Source organism: Atractosteus spatula, chromosome 11, assembly GCF_055471065.1.
Source record: "Atractosteus spatula isolate fAtrSpa1 chromosome 11, fAtrSpa1.hap1, whole genome shotgun sequence".
NCBI lineage: Eukaryota > Metazoa > Chordata > Actinopteri > Semionotiformes > Lepisosteidae > Atractosteus > Atractosteus spatula.
This window is the reverse complement of record NC_142716.1, coordinates 30025205-30046762: the sequence shown is the minus strand read 5'-3', so window position 1 is coordinate 30046762 and position 21558 is coordinate 30025205. Positions and strand designations below refer to the sequence as shown.

General features: G+C 38.7%; 1 protein-coding gene across 1 annotated transcript in view; it reads left to right on the top strand.

Annotated features, from left to right (window-relative positions):
- ttc39a (tetratricopeptide repeat domain 39A) overlaps nt 1-20406 on the top strand; it is a 57972-nt gene extending 37566 nt beyond the window's left edge. The window contains exons 5-19 of the mRNA XM_088928282.1: nt 5867-5919; nt 7218-7285; nt 7968-8032; nt 8972-9071; nt 10050-10115; nt 10683-10791; nt 11069-11136; nt 11278-11337; nt 11938-12099; nt 12622-12713; nt 13147-13267; nt 13638-13749; nt 15161-15275; nt 15413-15529; nt 18354-20406. Of these exons, the coding sequence (XP_088784408.1) occupies nt 5867-5919; nt 7218-7285; nt 7968-8032; nt 8972-9071; nt 10050-10115; nt 10683-10791; nt 11069-11136; nt 11278-11337; nt 11938-12099; nt 12622-12713; nt 13147-13267; nt 13638-13749; nt 15161-15275; nt 15413-15529; nt 18354-18471 (1426 nt within the window). The 3' untranslated portion in view covers nt 18472-20406. The remainder of the gene's footprint in view (nt 1-5866; nt 5920-7217; nt 7286-7967; nt 8033-8971; nt 9072-10049; nt 10116-10682; nt 10792-11068; nt 11137-11277; nt 11338-11937; nt 12100-12621; nt 12714-13146; nt 13268-13637; nt 13750-15160; nt 15276-15412; nt 15530-18353) is intronic.
- The last annotated feature ends 1152 nt before the right edge of the window (nt 20407-21558 follow it).

Below are 21558 nucleotides of genomic sequence, written 5' to 3'. Positions count from 1 at the left end.
AATTGTGTTGTTGCACTACTTTAATATAACCACTACCAAAATTGTGTCTGCAAGTTTTCTAGGGCTCTTTAAAGCAGCAGCACCTGAAGAGCTATGAGAAGGTTACATTTGTCCAGTTAAGCCAATAACAAGCAGATGTATGAGCTGGAATGAACAACTGCAAACACATCAACCTTCTAGGGCTAAGATGGGATAGCCATGCCCAAGCCTGATACACAATTTTGGTCAAAAACCAGTAGGTATCTACATTTACAGTAAATGAGAAAGTCTGCAGGGACCCAGGTTTTAAAGTAAGAATGGTTACAAATAAGAGGAGGCCAATCAGCCCATCCCTTATATAGCACTTTTCTGGACACTCCACTCAAGGCACTTTACAGTTAATGGGAACTTCCCTGTGCTGCATCCACCTAATGATGCAACGGCAGCTATTGTGTGCACAGTACGCTCACCACACATCAGCTGTCAGTGAGGAGGAGAACAGAGTGACGAAGCCAATTGACAGATGGGGATTATTAGGAGACCATGATTTTTAAAGGCCAATGAGAAATTTGGCCAGGATGCCAGAGTAATACCCCTGCTCCTTTTGAGAAACTCCCTGGGATTTAAAATGAACGCAGAGAGTCAGGACCTTGGTTTTACATCTCATCTGAAGGACAGTACCTTTTTACAGTATAGTGTCCCCGTCACTATACTGGGGCATTAGGACCCCCACAGACCGCAGGGAGAGGGTCCCCTACTGGCTCCACTAACGCCACTTCCAGCAGCAGCCTTAGCTTTCCCAGGAGGTCTCCTATCCAGTTACAGTACTAGCCAGGTTCACATCTGCTAAGCTTCAGTGGGTTCCCAGCTGTGAATTGCAGGGTGATATAGCTACTGGCAAATATGAGTTTGAAATAGTACCCTTCAAACATCCAACAACAACTTTAATAGAACTTCAGTATATAGGAAAATTTTGCAACAATGTTACTAATCAGAACAAAACATGTAAGTCAATCAGAAATGTCACCATACTACTGAAGGTCCAGCTGAAACTTAAGGCTTATGTAATTTTACTCAGATCCTTAATTTGCACCCATACGTAGTTATTAATTAGTCAAATTAACTGTTAATTTCCAGTTGCAAATACTGTACATGTTTGTTTACTGAGTACTGTCAACCATGTTCCAATTTCACCTTGACTTCAAGAAAAAGATGTGACAAGCTATGCCAAGCTATGCATTTATTCAGTGTTTGCCTTAGGGAGAAGAGACAGTCAAGGGGTAGTATTGTAACATTAAGTCACATGTTTTGTTGTGATGTCTGTTCACATGACCTTTTTTAAATCAATTAGACTTTTTCTGCCTCATTTCCTGCTCTGCTTAATGTAGGCTGGGCTAGATTGCAGTGAAAAAGGCTTCAATTGTATCTCCAGGGGAATTGTATAAGAGAAAGCTGCAGCACTGTACTATTCCAGAGCCATGCTTTTCTTATTTCAGCGCCACTCAGCAATAGAGTGTAGAAGGTGTTCTTATTAGGTCCAGTACAAGACACTATTGCCCCCCCCCCCAAAAAAAAAACTTTGCCCTCCCATCATAAAATGAGGGTGGACATACTGAGAATCCAGAAATTAAAAAGAGGGACAAGACAGCAAAAAAGTGAAGATATACTCTTTCTTTGTACCTCCCATCAAAAGGCTGTCAGACACATAATCTAGCACTGACCCTGGTTTTCAAACTCTGTTATACATCACTTTCTGTTGCCCCACCAGTATTTTAGAATACTATAACCTGTACAGAATGCTTATAGCTCTTTAAAAAACAGAGCTGAAACATTCATGTAAATGAAAGCCAATCTATTTATTTAGTGTAATTGTATTTAGGCCTTCTTGGGGTGAATGTGTGCTTGGATTCCTGACTATCTGTGAAGGCTCTCCCAGATACAGTATCCCCACGTACCAGTGGGTAAACCCATGCATTGTGCTGCCAATGATGGTTGCTTCCTTACTATTTCAGATATGCAGGGACAGGGGTCAGTGGGATGGTTTATGTCGCAAAGGCCCTTACTTTGTGTCCACTGTGTCTTATAGCATTGAAGTCATAGTATCAGACCTGCTGACTGCTTCAGTCCAAACTCCTTGCTCAATGTGCAGGTTTTCCAAAATATTTTCATGTTTTCAGCATCTCCAGGTTAATTAAAAAAGGTCCATTGGTATGCTGGGATGAAAATGAACTGCTGACATTGAAGTGTAGAAGTATTTTTTAAATACAGAGAAGTAGTGTTTCAGAAAGCACTCATTCATTTTTTTTCTTCTGAGAGGGATTTGAGATTGAAGCTTGCTGAGATGATTACATCTTTAAAAAATAAAGTTCTGTCCAGTGGGAGGAAATGAAACTAATTCACCTGGCAAGTGAGATGAAAGAAATTCTACTACCGTGCCTGTTTCAAATATTCTTTACTCACATATACTTTTTTTAAATTAAAATATAATTTATCACCTGACTTCTTCATTGAAAAATATAGCAAGTAATACACAGAATTATCATTACTTCAGTTTCTCCACAATCCATCATTTACTTGAGCTTTACAGAGAAACTACATTTACAGCTGTATATCACTCAGATGGTTTGCTGCTCTAATGGTTTTATAAGGCGAGGCTTATAAAACCCTAACCCTAATGGTTTTATAAGGCGAGGACAGAAGCCCTCTGAATCCGGCTTTTCCTGATCAGTTTTTATACTGAATCTTACTGCTTTCTGTTATTTCAATGTGTGCCATTCACACTGAGTCTGAGTGCTTGAGTCTGTCTCAGGATTCACTTGGTTTTACCCCTTGAACCAAAAGCAGACTAACTTTGAGAAGAACACGGGTGCTACGCAGTCCTTGAGCTTGCTGTACAGTGCCTGTGGCTGAACTCACAGCTTTATTATACAGTGGAAATCCCACATTGATAAAGAGAATTCCCCTGTCTCTGCCACATACAATGCTCAGTTTGTTGAAGAATCAGCGAGTTTCCTCAGGAAATTTCCCCTAACCCTAATAACAGCATATTTGAATTAGTCTTAGTGCAAGGACAAAATGTACTCTTATCCAGAAATTCTGAGAGTCATTCTTGTTGGATTCATTAAAATTCCACTTACGACATCAGTGTTAAGATGATAGTGTTAAAATCATCCACCCTGGACAGGGATGATCTCATGGAATACTAGGGCCGAACAATAAAGGTCAAATTCTCATTTAAAAAAATAAAAATGTTTTCTGGAAAAGAGTCAGCATTTTATATTTTTAAATATTTTGTAACATTTTAGATATCAATTTAATTAATTATACGTTTTAGTGACGTAAAGGGAAAAAAGCCAAACAGAAAACAGTAGCCCTTCGGTGTTTGGGAAATTGGAGGGTTTTTTTTACATTTAGTCATTTACATTTAATCACAATTATGGAGGAGAGAAAGGAACGAAACTGGATTTGAGGATTTTGAAGAAAAGTTTTAAGATTATTCAACATCAAAGACGTGCTTTTTTTCAACTCACTCACTCTGCTGTGAATGCTGTGAAACATTCTAGACAGAATAAAGGACAAACAGTGTAAACTGCTAACTGATACTGTCTGAGAAGGACAAAAGGCAGTTTAGTTTTTTATCACAAAACCCTTTCTTCAGGATGTTTTTTTCTTGATTCTCTCAGGCACCTGTAGGGATTAGAAATAGGGAAGTGGAATGATTATTTGAAAGCTGACAGAAAATCAATTTTAACTGGTGTGAAATTCAGTACAAGGCCTTAACCTTAAAGATAATGTTACTCAAAGGGTTGCTTGTTTCTTTCGAGAACATTAAGGGGACCTTCTCAATATTTTCTTTGTGTCCACTGGCATGTTTTTCACTTTCTAGTAATCATCACATCCATCCATTTTCTAACCTCTTCTTCCAATTCAGGGTCACAGGGGAGCTAGCAAGCAACAGGCGCAAAGTGGAATACACTCTGGTTGGGCTGCCAGTCCATCACAGGGCAAACACACATACACACACTCACTCCTAGCAGGGCCAATTTACATACCAGCATGTCTTTGGACTGTGGGAGGAAATCAGAGCACCTAGAGGAAACCCACACAAACACAGAGAGAACTTACAAACTCCATTTAGATAGCAACCCGGGTTCAATGTTGAACCCAGGACCCCAGCGCTATGAGGCAGTAATGCTAAATATTATACCACCATGCCACCCTTAAGCATCACAATGACGTCAGATATGACTGCAAGGCACAACCCGTTTGTATAGTACGGAGGCTTTGAGTTTTAATTTATGTTGCTAGGTGGGTGTAAACGTTTTGTTAATGCATGTAATGTATTTTCCACTGCAGTAGGTGGTTGTCAGATTGCAGATCCCAATGTCCACTTGCACTTCTGAGAGAAGAAACCTTTTGTGAATGTGTTGCTGGTTAAGCACAAGGAGTGGTGTGGTTAATTATGAGACAAATTAGTTGTCAACATGTTTGAGAAATCATAAATTAGCATACCGCATGCTTCTTCTAGGCATGGTGAGTATTCTTTTCTTGTGGCTCAGAGTTATACTGTAGATTCATTGGAATTAGAATTTAGTGTATGTTTGTGTTTATTTCTTCTCAGTCTTTGCATGCCTGAAGCAAATGTTGGTTGGTAAAAAGAATCAAGGCATACAAGATCTGTTTCTTCAAGCAGACAGTGTAATTGTGTACGGCGGGATTTTGACATACTCTTTTTCTAACCCATTGGATTCACATTTGGAAAGGAGCTTTACATTCGTCACACTAAAATAGGCTCTCTCTCCTCTTTTACTTGTGCAGCTTAGCACAGATCAGCCTACTTTCCACAAAAATCTGTTAAGATTGTTGCATTGTTAATTGGGAGTGAAAATGACAATTTTAAAGACTCTTCCTGTATTCATAGTCCGTGTCGGGTTTTGTTGTAGATCCTATGCGATGCGGTAAGTTGGAGAAAACAGGAGGCGTGGTATGGGAGAACACACAGGGGTTTAATGGTGCACAGAATAACAGTGACAGTCCATGAGACAGTGAGCAGGGGTGACAAAGAATTGCATTCAAATCCGAGCAGGTCCAAAGGCAGGTCAGGGCACAGTCCATGAGTCCATCAACAATAAATCCATCCTCTGTCACGACAAGGTTAAAATCCCTGGGAAGGAGGAAAACTTGAAGACATGGAAAACATGGAGGTCCTAGGATGACAGGGAGAGTTCCTCCAGACCCCGGGCTCAGGAAATGGGAGGTGTCCGTGATGAGACCTATGCCCTCAAGAGACGGATGTAGGGTATCCTGGTGCTAGGCGGGCCTCGCAACATCCGTACCCTAATGTTGAGCCCCCGAGGACTGGAGAAACTGGACTTTAAATAACATTACACATAACAGGGTAAACCTGGGGAACATAGCAACAATCACTGGACTAATGACAGGAGTAGTGGAGCGCCCTCTAGGGGAGGACTGTCGGCGTGACAGTCCTTAAGACAAGGTGTAAACCTGAGGTTGAATTTTAATAAACTTCAACAAGAGTAGCTGATGCATAGCTCATTCACAAGAGACTGCAAGTCACTTTAGATGGCAGCTTGTGCTCACCTACTTAATATTATTGATCAGAGTCTATAGCTTGGATAAATATACCCCTTACATTAAAACAGTCAATCACAAAAATTGCTTTCAGCTCTCTCAGGAGGGGGAGATGGCTTCCCAGAAATATTACCTGTCTTGCCACATTAAGCAGATCAGCCACTCGTAGGAGAATCCAGTTCTTTGTCATGTGGGAGTGAGAGAAGTGACACATTTGTGTGAACAGTGCCAGGACTTCAACAGTTCTCTCAGGCTTGTAGATAGCATTTTCTGACACATTGTGTTTCTATTTCAGATTCCGAAAAAAACCTTCCTTCAACAGCCTCATGAACAAGCAGTTCACCGAAGGTCAGTGGATGAAGGACATTTTTCTAAAATTATTTATTATTGAGATGATACACAAGTGCGATGATACACCTGCCTGCCACTCTTAATCTCCTGTTTAATGAGACTCTGTTTTCTCTTTTTAATATTTCATGAAACTCTCAAAACATTTTTTGATAAATTAAAAGTAATTTGTGAAGTTTTTTTTTATTTGATTTACATTAACTGAAGTTGACACCGCCCAGCCAACACAATCCTTGATTACCATGAAGAGAAAGCTTTGAATTCCCAAAAAAGGCTTATCATACATACATACTATATACGACTATCAAAGCTTTTGCACCCGATTTAAAAGTGTATTTTCTTTCTCAATTTATCAAGTAGAATCCAGGGAAAAATCCTCACCTTTTTTAAAGTGGTGTTTCCCACAGCTATTCTGTCCTTTCATAGAGCTTCAGCTGGAAGCTTATAATTCAGGAGCCAGTTTTGACTGGGAAAGAAATGTCTTCAGTCATTCAGCAGGACAGAGCAAAAAGTGATATGCTTGCATTGTCTTCAGCCCTTGAGCTTTTTCTATCTCTTTTTGTCCAATGCTAAGACTCTACAGAAAAATGTGATTGGATTTGTCTGTGCGTGGGAAGACATTAAGAGCACATTGTTTAATCAGTAGCTCTCAAGGGCTTTTTATATACATAATTTATTTGATTCCTGTAAAAAAAAACACAGAAAAGCCACAGAAGAGCACACTTCTCAGTGTGTTTCTGTGAAGTGCGCTTTTTAAACATGTTATCTGTGGCTGTTGACTGTTTTGTTTTTCAGCTTTTAAGTGTCTGCATGACATTATGTGACCTCAGTCAAAAGCAATGAATCAGTGTTCAGTGTAACAAAACCTTATTTTTGAAATATGTAAGGAACTAAATTGATGTAGATGTAAATTTGGCATTGTAGTAATTGTTAACAAATGCTTTTTTCTGTGATTTATTGTACGTTACCTTTGGCAGAACAAGCTTAGGCCCTGATTAAATCAAAACTTCAGTCCACCCAACAGCTGCAAATTGCAAACCTGGCAGGGGATATAGATTCAAACTTTATTTAAACCTTTATTTTAGTACCAGGCTATTCCATTTTACTGTGCTCATTTTGTTTATGCAAAAACCCAAAAAGGTTTTGTATAAAGAATTACAAGTATAGCATTGAATATGGTAACCAGCTGCCAATTAGTGAACAGCATAATGATGTGAAGAATGTCATAAAGAATGTAAGGTTGTATTAAAGAGCCAAATACGAGTAGGGGAGGTAATAGTGTTCTCCATGTGTCCCAGAGGAGATCCATGCAGAGCTGTGCTATGCAGAGTGTCTCCTGCAGAGAGCAGCACTCACTTTCCTTCAGGTAAGCAGCCTGTGTTTTCTCTGTCTCTGATGTCTTCTTTGTTTTTTACGCTTTGTCACTTCTTTTTAGACAGACATTCCCCACCACAAGCCAAGCTTACTTTCCTTTCTGTCTATAAGATTGAAATGGTATTAAATTTCAGAAAACATGTGGAATAAGCAAGCATGCAAGTCAAGCATTGTGTAATCATATGCTTTTGTCAATTTATTTCATTTCATTTTTCTCATGCACAAAAGATTTCTTGAAATAATGATGCTTGATTGTCTGATTATTTTCCTTACAGAACCAACTAGAATACTAGAACTGAACTAGAATATTGACTTGCCTGTTTGCTTACATGCAACATGGACTATGAATAACTTTACCAGCAGTGTCTCCTGCTGTTTTCGTCTCTCTTAGGATCAGAGTCTTTCCATCACATTATCCTTGTTTACGGTTAGTCCTTATACACCCATATCAAGAATGAAAGATCAGTGCACATACGTGCAGAGACAAACCCAATTGGAAAACAAATTTGAAGCCTGTTAAATGAATCTCAGAAGCCTTCTGTCTTGCAAATTTGCATCTGTTTAATGACAGGTGCACTACATCAGGAAAGCTACATGCATTTAAAAAAGTACGTGTTCCTGATTGGAAATCAGTCTCGGAATTAGAATCCAACTTAGGCCTGTGTGTCTTTCAGGATGAAAACATGATCAGTTTCATCAAAGGTGGAATCAAAGTGAGGAGCAGTTACCAGACCTATAAGTAAGAGCTTCTTCTCTCTGTTTCACAACATTTAAAGTACTTTTCCAGAACGGTGCTTTAGTGGCCAATTGTGTAAACTCTTAAATGCGAATGACACTTTTAATCTCGCTTCTTTTTCGTGCCTTAGACTATGCAATAAAGTCATTATCTGGTTATCTGCACAGACATAGATTTATCAAAAAGATGGGGCATGGGAGGAGATCACTCTCTTTAAGCCAATGGTAAATATAAAATTACCACTTCAGTTTTAAAAAATCCTGATGGTTACAGAGGGCAGCACGGTGGTTAGTATTGCTGCCCTACAGTGCTGGGGCCCTGGAATCAGTTCTGGACCTGGGGTGCTATCAGTATGGAGTTTGTACTGTATGTTCTCCCTGTGTTCACATGATTTTCATCAAGGTGCTCTGATTTCCTCCCACAGTCTAAAAACATAGCTTAAGTTAACTGGCGTCTGGGAAAATTGTCCCTGGCGTGAGAGTGTGTGTTTGTGTCTGTGTGTGCCCTGTCATGGATGCCTTGCTCCCAAGATCCTAAATTGAATGAAGCAGCTCAAAAATGGATGGATGAATGATGGTTACGATAATTATTCTGCACTATTGCTAATACCTGTGTTTATCCAGTCTGTTTGTGATGCAGATCCCTTTGTCTTTCAAAAAACCATCTGTATTAGATACTTGGGATCAATAACTTGTGTACAACCAAATGAGCAACAGCCAAATGAGCAAATGGATTGAATGATCAATTTACTCTTCTTTTTGGGTTACTGGAATGTAAAAGATATTAGATTTATCTAAAGGGGAAAAGTGCCATTATATTTGTAAAAAACACATTTGTTTGTTTGAATCAGCTGTTTGAATCATTTGACATATTGTAATATCCCTTATCAGTAGGAGAGTGAAAGGTCCTAGATCAGTAAGTTGATCCTATTCTGTGTTTCAGGGAACTTCACACCATTTTACAGTCATCTAACTATGCTCAGGGGGAGAATCATAGTCACTTTGAAGCTGGTGCCAAACTTGGGGTTGGAGCCTTTAATCTGGTGAGCAGAGTATTCGTTGTTAATCTTGATACACCTATGTATTTACTTTTTACACTTTATATTGAGGAGATCCTAAAAGGTCTGCTACTACTGTTACATTTCAGTAATTTTCCATTGATGTCATGAACCTCAAATTTAATTTTAAAATATTGCTTTATTGCCAAGAGCCGAATAATATTACTTCAACTTCAAAAACATTAAAAAGGTTATTTTCTTAGTTATCAATAAAGTATGAACCGCTTTGCCAGACGACCAAATGCAGATATTAATTCTAATTCAACATTGTGAGAAGAAATTAAGAACATATGTGTAAAAAACAATTGATTTTCATGGGAGACTTCATTTTTCTTCACATAAAAGCCTGGGAAAAAACAGTTGGCATGTCAGCAGCCAAAACTGAAATAGTAGATATGCTTAATTCAATACAAGCTTTATTGTCCCCTGGGAGAAATTTGTTGAGACCAACACAACAATACAACAAAAATACAATCACCAACACAGAGCTCAGGACAGTAGTATTTCAGAAAAGCGATTGTATATTGTTTTAGAATTAAATTGTCAACAAAAAAGATTTTGCTGTCATAGAAGTAAAGCAACCAGATACATCCCTGGGCTTGTCCTACACTGACAGGCTAAAATAAGTAAACCTTGAATGCAGAAGATTAGGTGTCTTGATTCAAGTATTCAGAATCCTTGAATTCAGATCCACCCATTGGACTTATTCAACTTAACAATGAAATACAAATGGTACCATTCAATTACAGTGAAAAACATTTTAAACTGAGAGAATTCTGGCATTTTGTACACAGAGGAATGTGGGAGTATAGCCTGATCTCTTTCAAGACAAGGCTGGAAGGTACAGTGTCTGCGGTTCGATTAGCAATCAAAAAAGCTCAATAGTCAGAATGGCCTCCACTCATTTCTCATCTTTCTTGTGTAACACTCTTCTTTCCATTGTTTTCCCTTCTTACCATTTAGACTCTCTCATTGCTACCCACAAGGATACTAAGGCTGCTAGAGTTTGTGGGATTTTCTGGCAACAAGGTAAATTTTTTTCAGCGTGATTTCACAGATAAATATAGTTCCAGTTTTCTTTCCTGCTGCTTTTGCTGTCACATTCGTTTACTGAAGTGAATATGGTGGGTTTGTGAAATAACATGACAGAGTGCCATGGCGGCTGTTGTATTTTTCACAGTTTTAGAGTGAAAATTCAATACAGTCTGGTCTCCCGGCACGCACCTCTCCTGATGCCGTTTCAGTGTCTCGCGTAAGAGTTGACACAGGGCACGCCTAGGGAAGCCCTTGTCAGAGTGGTTATCTTGGTCTCATTTTAAATGCACTTACAAATGCACTGCTTATTTTTCAATATCAAGATACACTCACCTTTTTCTATTTTAAATGAACCAGTAATTTGTTAAAAAACCAAAGTTAGACAATTAGTGCATGGATATTTTACCCAGCCATTTTATAACAAGGATCTGTTATCCCTATGTGGCCGTGTGTGGTTAGTGTTCGAAGGGCAATGACGGGTGTAGAGGAAGCAGTGTTTTCAGGAAGTGAGCTTCAAGTTGGAACCTCACTGCTGCATGTTGTGTTCTGTTCTGTTTTCAGGAGCATGGGTTACAGCAGCTCCAGGAGGGAGCCTCCACTAACACCTTTAGGGCCTTTTTGTGCACTATGCTGCTGCTCTGCTACCACACCTTCATGAGCTTCATTCTTGGTGAGACCCTCTGTATGCTGTATCACACTATTCTGTTCTGGACTGCACACTGTGCACTGTACTGTTCTGTTCTGTTCTCAGCTGCACACTATCCCCTGCTCTGTTCTAATCTGGACTGCACACTGACCATCTCTCCTTGGCTACAGTAGTGTAGCAGCACTCAAATGAGATTTTTCCATAATATATTAAAAAATATTATGTATGTAAAAAAAATTCCCTGTAACAAATTTTGACGTCAATCTAACTCTGTCTCCAACGTCTGTATTTGTATTAACAGGGACAGGGGACGGAGATGTAGAGGATGCAGAAAAGCTTTTGCAACCATACCTCAGGCAGTATCCTAAGGTGAGAAAAGTACAGAACTTATTAAATTTTTATTTAAATAAATTCACTAATATTAACCGTTGCTAAACCACGTTTCCTAATAATTCGTTTGTAAAAAATACAATCCTAACAGCTCCCTTGTGTTGTCTTTCTTCGTTGTAGGGAGCTATCTTCCTGTTTTTTGCTGGACGAATTGAGGAGTTAAAAGGAAACTTGGACACTGTAAGTATCAAGTGCACTGCAGACTGGGTTTTGCATTTGCATTGCATTTGACTTAGCAAATTCATGTGCTATGTACAGAAGTCCATACCTGTATCTCACTTTATAATTGTAAATACAAAATAGAATACACTATGTAGATAAAATTATTAAATCAGCATTATTACATTTTTGAACTTTCTACTTTGTTACCTTTCTGCCTGATGGGTTTGCCAGTCCATGTGTGATTATTGTCACTGGAAGAATTTTAGACACACTTTCACACATTTTGTACAAAATATTACCAAGACAAGCTGACTGTGAACAGACAAATCCATATTTAGGAAAGGTGGGTTTATAGTTAAGTGTAAAAAAAAAGTTTACTAGGAAAACATGTGCTTTTATTTATATATAGCACTATTATTTCCTTTACAGCTTTCACAGATTAGCCATCTGAATAGAAAACACAATTGTCGTCCACTAGATTTCATTCCATGAGAGACAGACACATCCAGAAACCTTGAATAACCTTAACCCTTTGTCCTTTTAGCAAATCCTGCCAGTTGATTATAATGTCATGTGTGTCTACTGTAAGTCTCATGTGGTTGTCTTTCTGCCTCTTAGGCTATAAAACGGTTTGAGGAATGCTGCGAAGCCCAGCAGCTTTGGAAGCAGTTTCACCACATGTGTTACTGGGAGCTGATGTGGTGCTTCACCTACAAGAAGCAGTGGAAGATGGCCTACTTCTACGCAGACCTGCTGAGCAAAGAGAGTGCCTGGTCCAAAGTGAGAATCCATAGGACATACCACTGGTCAGCACTGAGCCTTGAGTCCTGAGCACCAGGCATAGAAGGCACATTTTCTAATCTCCACCATTTCATCAATCCCTGCCTTTTTTGCTGTATTTAAGAATTTAGCAATTACTGTTCTATTACTCACTCTGAATTGTTTAACTGAGAAAATGTGGGAATAAACTTCTATTTACAAGAGCAATGTTCAAATGGAGGTAATACGATTGTGACAAAATACCAAGCGGAAAATAGAGCAGGCACCAACACCACAGTAGTTGTTACCATGGCTTCTTGGGGCCTGCAGCAGGCAGACCTACTGGAATATTCTGGTTTTGTTAGGGGTGTGCTCATTTTAATTTCTGTGTATATAGTCCTGAACCAAGATGAAGCCAAATTTTAAGTAAGAAAGAGACAAGTCACCTAGATATAGTCTTCAGGTTGGCTTGGGCGGGGTCGGTTTTTTGTCTGTATGAGAAACAGTCCTAAGGATATAACATTATGTTTGTTTTTTAAACAGGCCACATATGCTTACATGAAGGGTGCGTACCTCAGCATGCTGAGCAAAGAGGAGTGCAAACCTTTTGGTGAGAGTGAGGTGGAGCTTTTCAGGTAGGACTTTGCGATGTGCAGATAAACATTAATAAAATTAACAATAGAATCCATTTCCATGTTTCAATAAATATCCTGCACAAATTTACTTTACAGTTTAACACACAGCTTTTATACTATACAGTACATAAACATTGCTCTATTGAATTCCACATTTTTCAAATGTTCAGAAGGCTACACATGGTATTTCACCAGAAAATATGATAATATAGAATTTCAACATTTACACAAGGAAAATAAAGATTTCTGTGCTTTTGTTATTTAATCAGATGTCTTCTTAGACTAATGTTAAACTGATCATTACTGTTTAATTCTCAATTGTTTATTTATTTAATGTTAAAATGATCAAAACAATCAGTTTTGACAAATACCATCTAAACCTAAAAATGGGGTTTTTCATTAATATTTCCTTTTTGTGTTCCTCCTTTTCCAGACAAGTCCCAGGACTGAAACAGAAAATAGCAGGGAAATCTTTACCCACTGAGAAATTTGCAATCCGTAAAGCCAGACGGTACCTCGCTGAGAACCACACTCCTCTGCCTGCCCCTCCCTTGGTCAGTCCCTTACCCAAACTGTCTGGCTTCAACAACACCTCCACAGACCATACTCTGCTAGGAGTCTGTTGCAGGAGTGCCCCTGTGCCAGATGTACAGTACATAAAAAGGGTTTCAGTTTGCTATCAGTGATTATACTTCCTGGACCACTAACCTGGCATGGACTAGGTTATTGAGAATTTTAGGGAATTTTCCATTAAGTACATGCTGTGATGTTTACAGCTTTCTCTAATAAGTACAATATATTATATACTTCAATCTTTCTGAAGGCTATCTAAAGGGGCCCTAATAGGCTTTATATGTCTTTATGTGTATTTGTTGCTGTAGGAGCCCTTGCTGTCCTCCCTCAAAATTTCCCCTTTCTATGCAGGAAATGATGTACATCTGGAATGGGTTCACGGTTATTGGAAAGCACCGAGATCTGACAGAAGGGATGTTAAAGACTCTGGACGAAGCACAGAAGAAGATGGAACCTAACTCAAGTAATGCCCTGCATTACAATAAATGCACTGCTTGTCTGAGAAGCATTGTTTAAAAACTCCTGACAAATTGTTACTAATAGGGGGCTAAGAAAATAGAGAATTACGGATTTAGACCAAGCGGGATAATCAGTAAATAATTAAATAATTATAGCCACTAAATTGTAATGATATGCTAAAAATGTACCTGAGCTGTTGTTATAATTAGAGGCACCTAACTGTGTTTTCTGTCACAGCTTTGTAGAAGGAGTAATAAATTACAGGCAAGCTGGGATAAACACCTATTTATTAATAATGACAATGACAGAACACAACATGCAACACACAGGTTACTCTATTTACAAACAAGGAGTCGCAGAAGCTTACATCCTCACTACCTAGAAAAACCTAGACTGCTGTCAAGTATTCAAAAACCCTATATAACATCTAAACAGGCCAACAAGAGAGCTAAACCTGCCTTCTAAATAAAACAGTATGCAAGCTAGAATTGAATCTCTCTCTCTGTAAATCCAAATGCTACAAATGAATGAAAATCTCTTCCTATTCTAAAAAATGCAGTCACTAACCAGGTGATACCATTTTATTAACCTAGGGATTCTTTATACAGGAAATTAGTTTCCTCAAGAACAACAGAATGAAAATTTTGTTTTCCTAGACCTTTGATAATGCTTAGTTATTTACCCAGAGCTTAATATTTTCTAAAGTAAACCAAGGTAAACCTTACTTTTTTTTGTCTCAGGCCCCCTATTTTTTTTCTTGTTTTGAAACTTCTGATAAATGAAGATGTTGACACTAGAGCTGAATCTAGTGTTTGACCATGACAATTTTGACTCGTGTTTGACCATTATTTCTAAATCCAGGAGTCACCTCAGATAGCCACTTCCATCGCTGTAACACGATGATTGTCTTCCCCTTAAGTTGTCCCAGTACTGAATAGAGAGTTGTCAATCAAACCACTTTTCCTCTGTAACCAAGCTCTCCTGCCTCTGCTCTATGGGTTGACTGAACTGAAAAAGCAATCCAGGAGCTTAGCTCAGTGAATGGTGTCACAGGAAAAGCTACTGCTCTTACTGGAAAAGCTTAGTACCAGAAGAAGAAAGCAGCACAATGATATGGTCCCACAGACATGTACTGTACAGTAGGTCTAATCATCTTTAATTGACTCTAAGCAGTCCCTTCCTTTACCAGTATTGTCTATGAAACCACAGACAAATAGATCCAACTTAACACAATGGGCTGAAAAGCCTCCTCTCATTTGTGGCCATCCTGATGTCTTGATGCAGTGGTGTGTGATAAGCTGAGGAATGTTCCGGATGACTTCACAAGGCACAGCCAGGAATATGAATAGTGCAAAGTGTTTTTTTCAGGGTGGATCTGCCTTGGCTGAACTTGAGTCTCAATCTTGTCCTTGTAGCATCAGATTACACAATAGATGACCAGTGTCTGGTGAGCCTTCTGAAAGGCCTGTGTCTGAAGCACCTTGGCTACCATGAGGAAGCAGAACATTACTTTACCCTTGTCCTCTGCAAGTATGTATTTCTGATTGCACTTCCTTTGTGCTGATTCAAGTACTTCTTTTGTAAGTTGACTCTTTAAATTTTGTCAGTATCAGTTTCAACCCGTAATATATTAACACTTTAAACCTTGTAATTTCATCCCCTTGCAGTGAAACACAAATCAGATATGACCATTATTTAGTGCCAAATGCCCTGCTGGAACACGGGCTTTTGTGCATGGAGCTGGGGAGGAAGGAAGAGGGGATCAAACTCCTGGAAACAGCAAAGTAAGTCTGGATATGATAATGAGTATATCCCCTCCTGTATGAAAGACTTCTGATGAATTGCAGAAATTAACTATGGGAATGGAGTTTGTTCACCCTACAGATTCAAAGGACAATACCTGAATGGGCAAACTAAACATTTTTATGGGTGAAAAATGTTATTTGTCAGCAAAAATGAAAAATTAAAACACTAAAATTACCCTCTCCTGAGGTTAAATAAGAGTTTGTTTTCTCAAATCTTTACATGACCTGAATCTTACGTACGTCAAAAGCAACCTTTTCTCAGTCTTTGTGTGTATCCATATAGAAAAGCACCATTCACAACATTGCAGCGATCCGTCCTTATTTGCCCTAGCTGTGTCTGCCAGCGAGGAAGGGAGCAGAGTAGAATTGAAAGCTCACCAGGATGTATTGTCCTTTAATGGTTAACAGCTGTGTGTGCTGATCACAGAGAGGGTAGAGAGCAAGAGAGAGAAAATGTAGCAGCAGCTAGCAGTCGATGAGGTGGAGAGAAAAAGAAACTACCCTGTTTACAAAGTTGGAGAGGAAAGTGAATGAAAACAAATACAACTGAATAAACTGCAAATATAGTGTACACTTAAAATACACAATAAAGTTAAGAAGTCAGAATTGCCTTTTAATGAGTTTATTAAAACTGTACATTTCTTTACCATACACTACTCTTAAATAATTCAACACAAAATAAAATAAAATGTAAATAATAAAAATAATAAAATCACTTAGGTGTTCCCCTGACGTGATTGCAGTTTGAATTACTCATAATTTTCCATGAAAAATCAGTTACCACACACCTGAAGGAAGGTGAGACTTGACCTGGTGAAGATGAAAATTGTATTGTGCAACCCACAAAAGATTTTGTACATATTTTCTTTACATATTTGCATAAATATTCAGCCCCTTTGCTATGGCAAACCAAGATTCAGGTATACAAATCTGATTAGATACTGTATGTCACACAATGTTTTTTAGTATGGCTTTTGGCTGTGTGTAATAGTGGGTCAGCTAATTTCAGGATAAATATACATATCTCTGTAAGGCTCTTCACTCATATAGTGAATTTCAGGAATAGTTTCAACTGTGAAGCTTTCCAAACAACTCAGGGATAAAGTTGTAGAAAGGTACATACAGTATAAGGAAAAGGATATGAGATCATTTCACAGACCATTAATAAGGAAGTTGATCATTAAGAAGTCAGATCTGTATTACTCAGACACTGTCTGGATCATGTGGTCCCTGTGACCCGAGCAGTAGGGCAAGGAAGAAACTGGTTAGTAATACTACCATTAGGCTAACACTGACTTTGAAAGAGATAGAGAGTTCAGTGGCTAAGATGGGAGAAAATGTCCATGTGCCAACAATATTCTGACTACTCCACAATGCTGAACCACAGTATTGTTGACCATTTAAAAAATTCAGGTCAGATCATTTTATTACCCATATACAATTTCTTGCATTAGGAATTTGTCTTTGCGCATACCCCTGCTTGCTCTCTACGAGACACACAGGCACACAGACAGGGAGAAAGAAGCTTGGGGTCAGAGTGCAGGGTCAGTCATTTATATGGCACCCCTGGAGCAGTTGGGGTTAAGGGCCTTGCTCAGGGGCCCAACAGAGTAGGATTTCTCTGCCAGCCATGGGATTTGAACTGGAAACCTTCCAGCCACAGGTGCAGATCCTTAGCCACAGTGGCACCACTCTGCCCCCTTTTTTTGCCACAAACATGGGGTGAAAAAGAGACTCAAACCTTGGTGTCATGAGAGTCAAAATTGGAGCTGTTTAATGTTAATGCAAACACAGCACATCTCCCACCATCCTTAGTGTCAAGCATGGTGGTGATCAAATTATGTTACCAGGTTACTTCTCATCAGCAGTGACTGGTAAATTGGAAAAAGCAACGTTTGGTGGAAAACCTCCCTCAGTCTTCTAAAAGACCTAAAACTGACACAAAAAGTAACCTTTCAGCTGGACAATGACCTCAGTCACGCCAATAAGGCCAAAGATAGATTTAACGAGATGACGTTTAAAGTCCTTGAGTGCCTGAGTCTAAGTCCAGACTTGAATTCAATAGAAAATCTATGGTGAGGCTTACTGAAATTACTGTTCGTCAGTAAAGAAAGGGTAAAAATTATACCATTCAGATTAACAAAGTTGATAGAGACCGAAAAAGACTTACAGCTGTAATTGATGCTAAAGGGGCTTCCATGAAGAATTAACTCTGGAAGGTGAGTTCTTGCAGCCCACTCGACATTAAAGTTTTTAATTTTTCTTTGCAGTTTTTGCTGACACCCATAATAGTTTTTTTTTTCACCCATAATAGTTGAATTTTAGCTTTCCAGTTTTAATTAAACATACTCGCGTTATATGCGTGTATAACATACTTGTAAATCAACAAAATGGGATGTCATTGGAAAGGGGGTACACTCCCTACACAAGGCGCTGAATTTTCTGTTTAAGCTCAAGTGGAACACAGTACTAGAGGGAAATGCGTGTTTTTTTACAGTCTGCAGTCTGCGCCACTGAGAATAACAATCTTACTCTTATTAGTAGCACATAACTTTGAAAACTTTATTGTCCAAAGAGTCACACAGAGAATGTGTACATTACACAGCAAATGTCATTGTATTGAAAAACTGTCTTCTGGCAGTTCAAAAGAATGAACATAGGGTTCTAATTTGTTATTTATGCCCCGATCTATGCATTCAAATGTGGCCCTTGTTTTTCTTAGTGGCCTATTCACCTGTCTAATTCACATAATATTGAATGGGACCTGTGTTCAGGGAATTCCCCTTTTTTGTATGTGTTGCAGGCAGAATTACAAGAATTACTCAATGGAGTCCAGGACGCATTTCCGAATCCAGGCTGCACTACAGAAGGCGAGGTTGACGGTGGAAAACGGAGTCCATTCTGTGCCTTCCACTCCATAGTTATAGGAATGAAGTAGGGCTGGGGTCTGCCTGCCCTAAGGATAGAGTCCGGAGCACTGGAGTGTCATCAAAGGAGCAGGAACGAAAACAGCAACTTTTAGACCAGGAAGGCCTAGGTTCCAGCATCACCAGTTCTCAGAGCACTCCTGCTGAAGGCCTGTCTGGGTTAATTCCCATTGGTTTGCTTTAATTCTGCAGAGTTAACGGCAGAAAATACTGCACAACCTCTGAAAATATCACACTACGAGCAATCCCATGCCAAATTAAAACATGGCTCTTGTATTATTTGCTTCTATAGCTTAGTAGTCATATTTTAAAGCTAGGTCAAAACCCTCTCAAAAGTAACACTAGTACCAGTGTTAACCTTTTGAAAAGTGCAGTGCAAGTTGTGATTATTTCCTTTCCCACTGCTGTTTCAGCAGTGAAGCACCAAACCTTTGTTCTTCTGATGATTCGACATCACAACCTACTGTAGTTTTCAGTCACCTTCCTATTCTAAATTATTTGTCTTATTTCAGTGACCAAAACTGAGAAATGTCCAAATTTTAATACCCAAGTCCCAGCAAGCCTCGGACCAATTACAATTCATAATTGTTATGAAGACTGTAAAGTTGGTTCTATATGAATCATCTTTTCCCAGGCAACTGGTCATTGAGTCCCACTGGATGATTTGGGAGGTTTCACAGAGTTCCTGGGCCTTTGGAAATGGTTAATACTGGCACTGATCGATGGTGAAAGAGCTACACAAGCATTGTGAAAACACATTTGTTAGTGTTATCGTGGTTCTCATTTCTTATTTATTCCCCAATGTATAATGTCCTCTAGATGTTTCACAAGCATAATTTATGATGTTTTGATAAAATAGTGTCCTTCTTAGTTTATATTTTGTCAGTGTATTTGAGGGGAAATCTAAAATCTCGAGACGGGTTTTTAAAATCTATTCATATGCCTAAACTCCAGGTGCGGTAAAAATCAATAGATCGGGGATGTCCACTCCTGGTTCTAGTGACCTCCAAATCCAGAAAGAGTTAACCGTCACCCTAAGTCTCTTGCTCTTAAGGTGTAGAAACACTTGTACGTTATTGATCAAATAAGCAAGTCACTTAGTCAAGACCTTTAATCCTTGAACAATGTATTGCGTTCAGGTTTTGTTTTAAATGCTAAAATAATCTCTTGCTAAATTTCACGTAGTTCAATTACTACCTTTCTTTTGCAATTGACAGTTTAATAGTTACCAGCAATGCATGCTAGACTGTAACTCTCCAGGACCAGACGTGGATATCCCTGCTCTTCAATGCCTTGCTTCATGGTTTATAACAGGTCTTTCTAATCCTATTTTATGTGCAAAGGAACACTTCAGTTCTTGTGATATTACAGTCTTTTATGGCCAGTAAAAAAATAGTAACATTCTTAAAGGCAGGGCTACAGCACTTGCAGTCATTACGATACATCACTGTTAAGACATTTGCTATAATCGTCTTCTTAATTATGTAATTAATTGTTGGAGGGGGGGGATCGATATAACAATTACTGTTTTGGCTATAAGGAGGTCCACTAACAGAACAGATTGAAAGGGCTCCAAATGAAAAACTACTCCTGTAACTTGGCAGGATTAATCAATGCCACTTGTGTTATCACAAATGTTAACATAACAAATGCTACATAACAAGATATTACTAAGGAGCAAAATGTTCCTAACTTAATATTTTTGAATACAGTATGTTTCATGTTACATGAATAACTTTATTTAGGATTTATACATACATGATGAATGAACCTCATTTTTTAATATGCAGTAAAATTGACAGTACATGAACATGAGGTATAATGCATAGAGCTCACATCTGTTGTTAGAACAGACAATATTTCCTCATGTGTAGTGTGGCTGATTTCCATGCATAGCCATTGACTGAAATACACAAGAGATCTAACCTAGTGTAGGCATCCTGCTAGAATGTTTGAACTTATTCCAGTCAGTTTATTCTAATTTACATGGATGAGCTTTGAGAAAAAGCAAATGTTCAGTCCAGAATATAAGTAATTTATTTGTGTGTATATATATATAACGTATACACAAACATAAGTTATATACAATGTCCTGTAAGAGGTTTCACAGAAAGTATCTGTTAATTGGCTGAAGTAGTTCGAGTACAGTAGGTGCTATAGCTGTGTCAGCATGCGTAGGCTGCAAAGGAACAAGTAAAAGGTTTATTCCATGCTGAAAAGAAACACAACACAAAGAAACACAAAGGAAACACAACGTTTCGGCTCACACTCGAAGAAGGCTCCACAGCCGAAATGTTGTGTTTCCTTTCTTCTCTTTTCAGCATGGAATAAACCTTTTACTTGTTCTGTTAATTGGTGTTTGTTTTAATTTAGGGAATGACAGAATCCTCCCTATATAATATATAGCAAGCATGTTAGTTCCCTAATGCATAATTGATTCATGGAAATAAGTAGCCTACCCACAAAATGAGAGCAGGATACCATAAAATCATATTTGCTTCTATTTAGACTTCGTGATTATGTTCCTAAGAGTGAAAGAAAGGTGCCAAAATGTTCTACACTTGCAAAAGAACAGGAGAGGGAGCAATGCAAATGCCGTGTGTTTTAGTTTAGTTTCTAATAAGGAGCAGAAAAGACATTTTTGCACAGACTTTGTTAATGAGGGAGATACTGCACATACTGTATCTATGTACCCATTGCCTTTATCAAATTAGTGTATGTTACCATCGTAACCCCAGCGTCCTGGCCAAATTTCCCTCTGGCCTTTACCAATCATGGCCTCCTAATAATCCATATCTATGAATTGGCTTCATTACTCTGCTCTCCTCCCCACTGATAGTTGATGTGTGGTGAGCGTACTGGAGCACTATGGCTGCCATCGCATCATCCAGGTGGGGCTCCACATTTGTGGTGGTGGAGGGGAGTCCCCATTACCTATAAAGCGCTTTGAGTGGAGTGTCCAGAAAAGCGCTATATACATGTAAGTGTAAGCAATTATTATTATTATTATTATTATTATTATTATTATTAATTAACTATTGTATCATAGTGCTTAGCTTTGTGGCTCTTGATTTAAGAGAA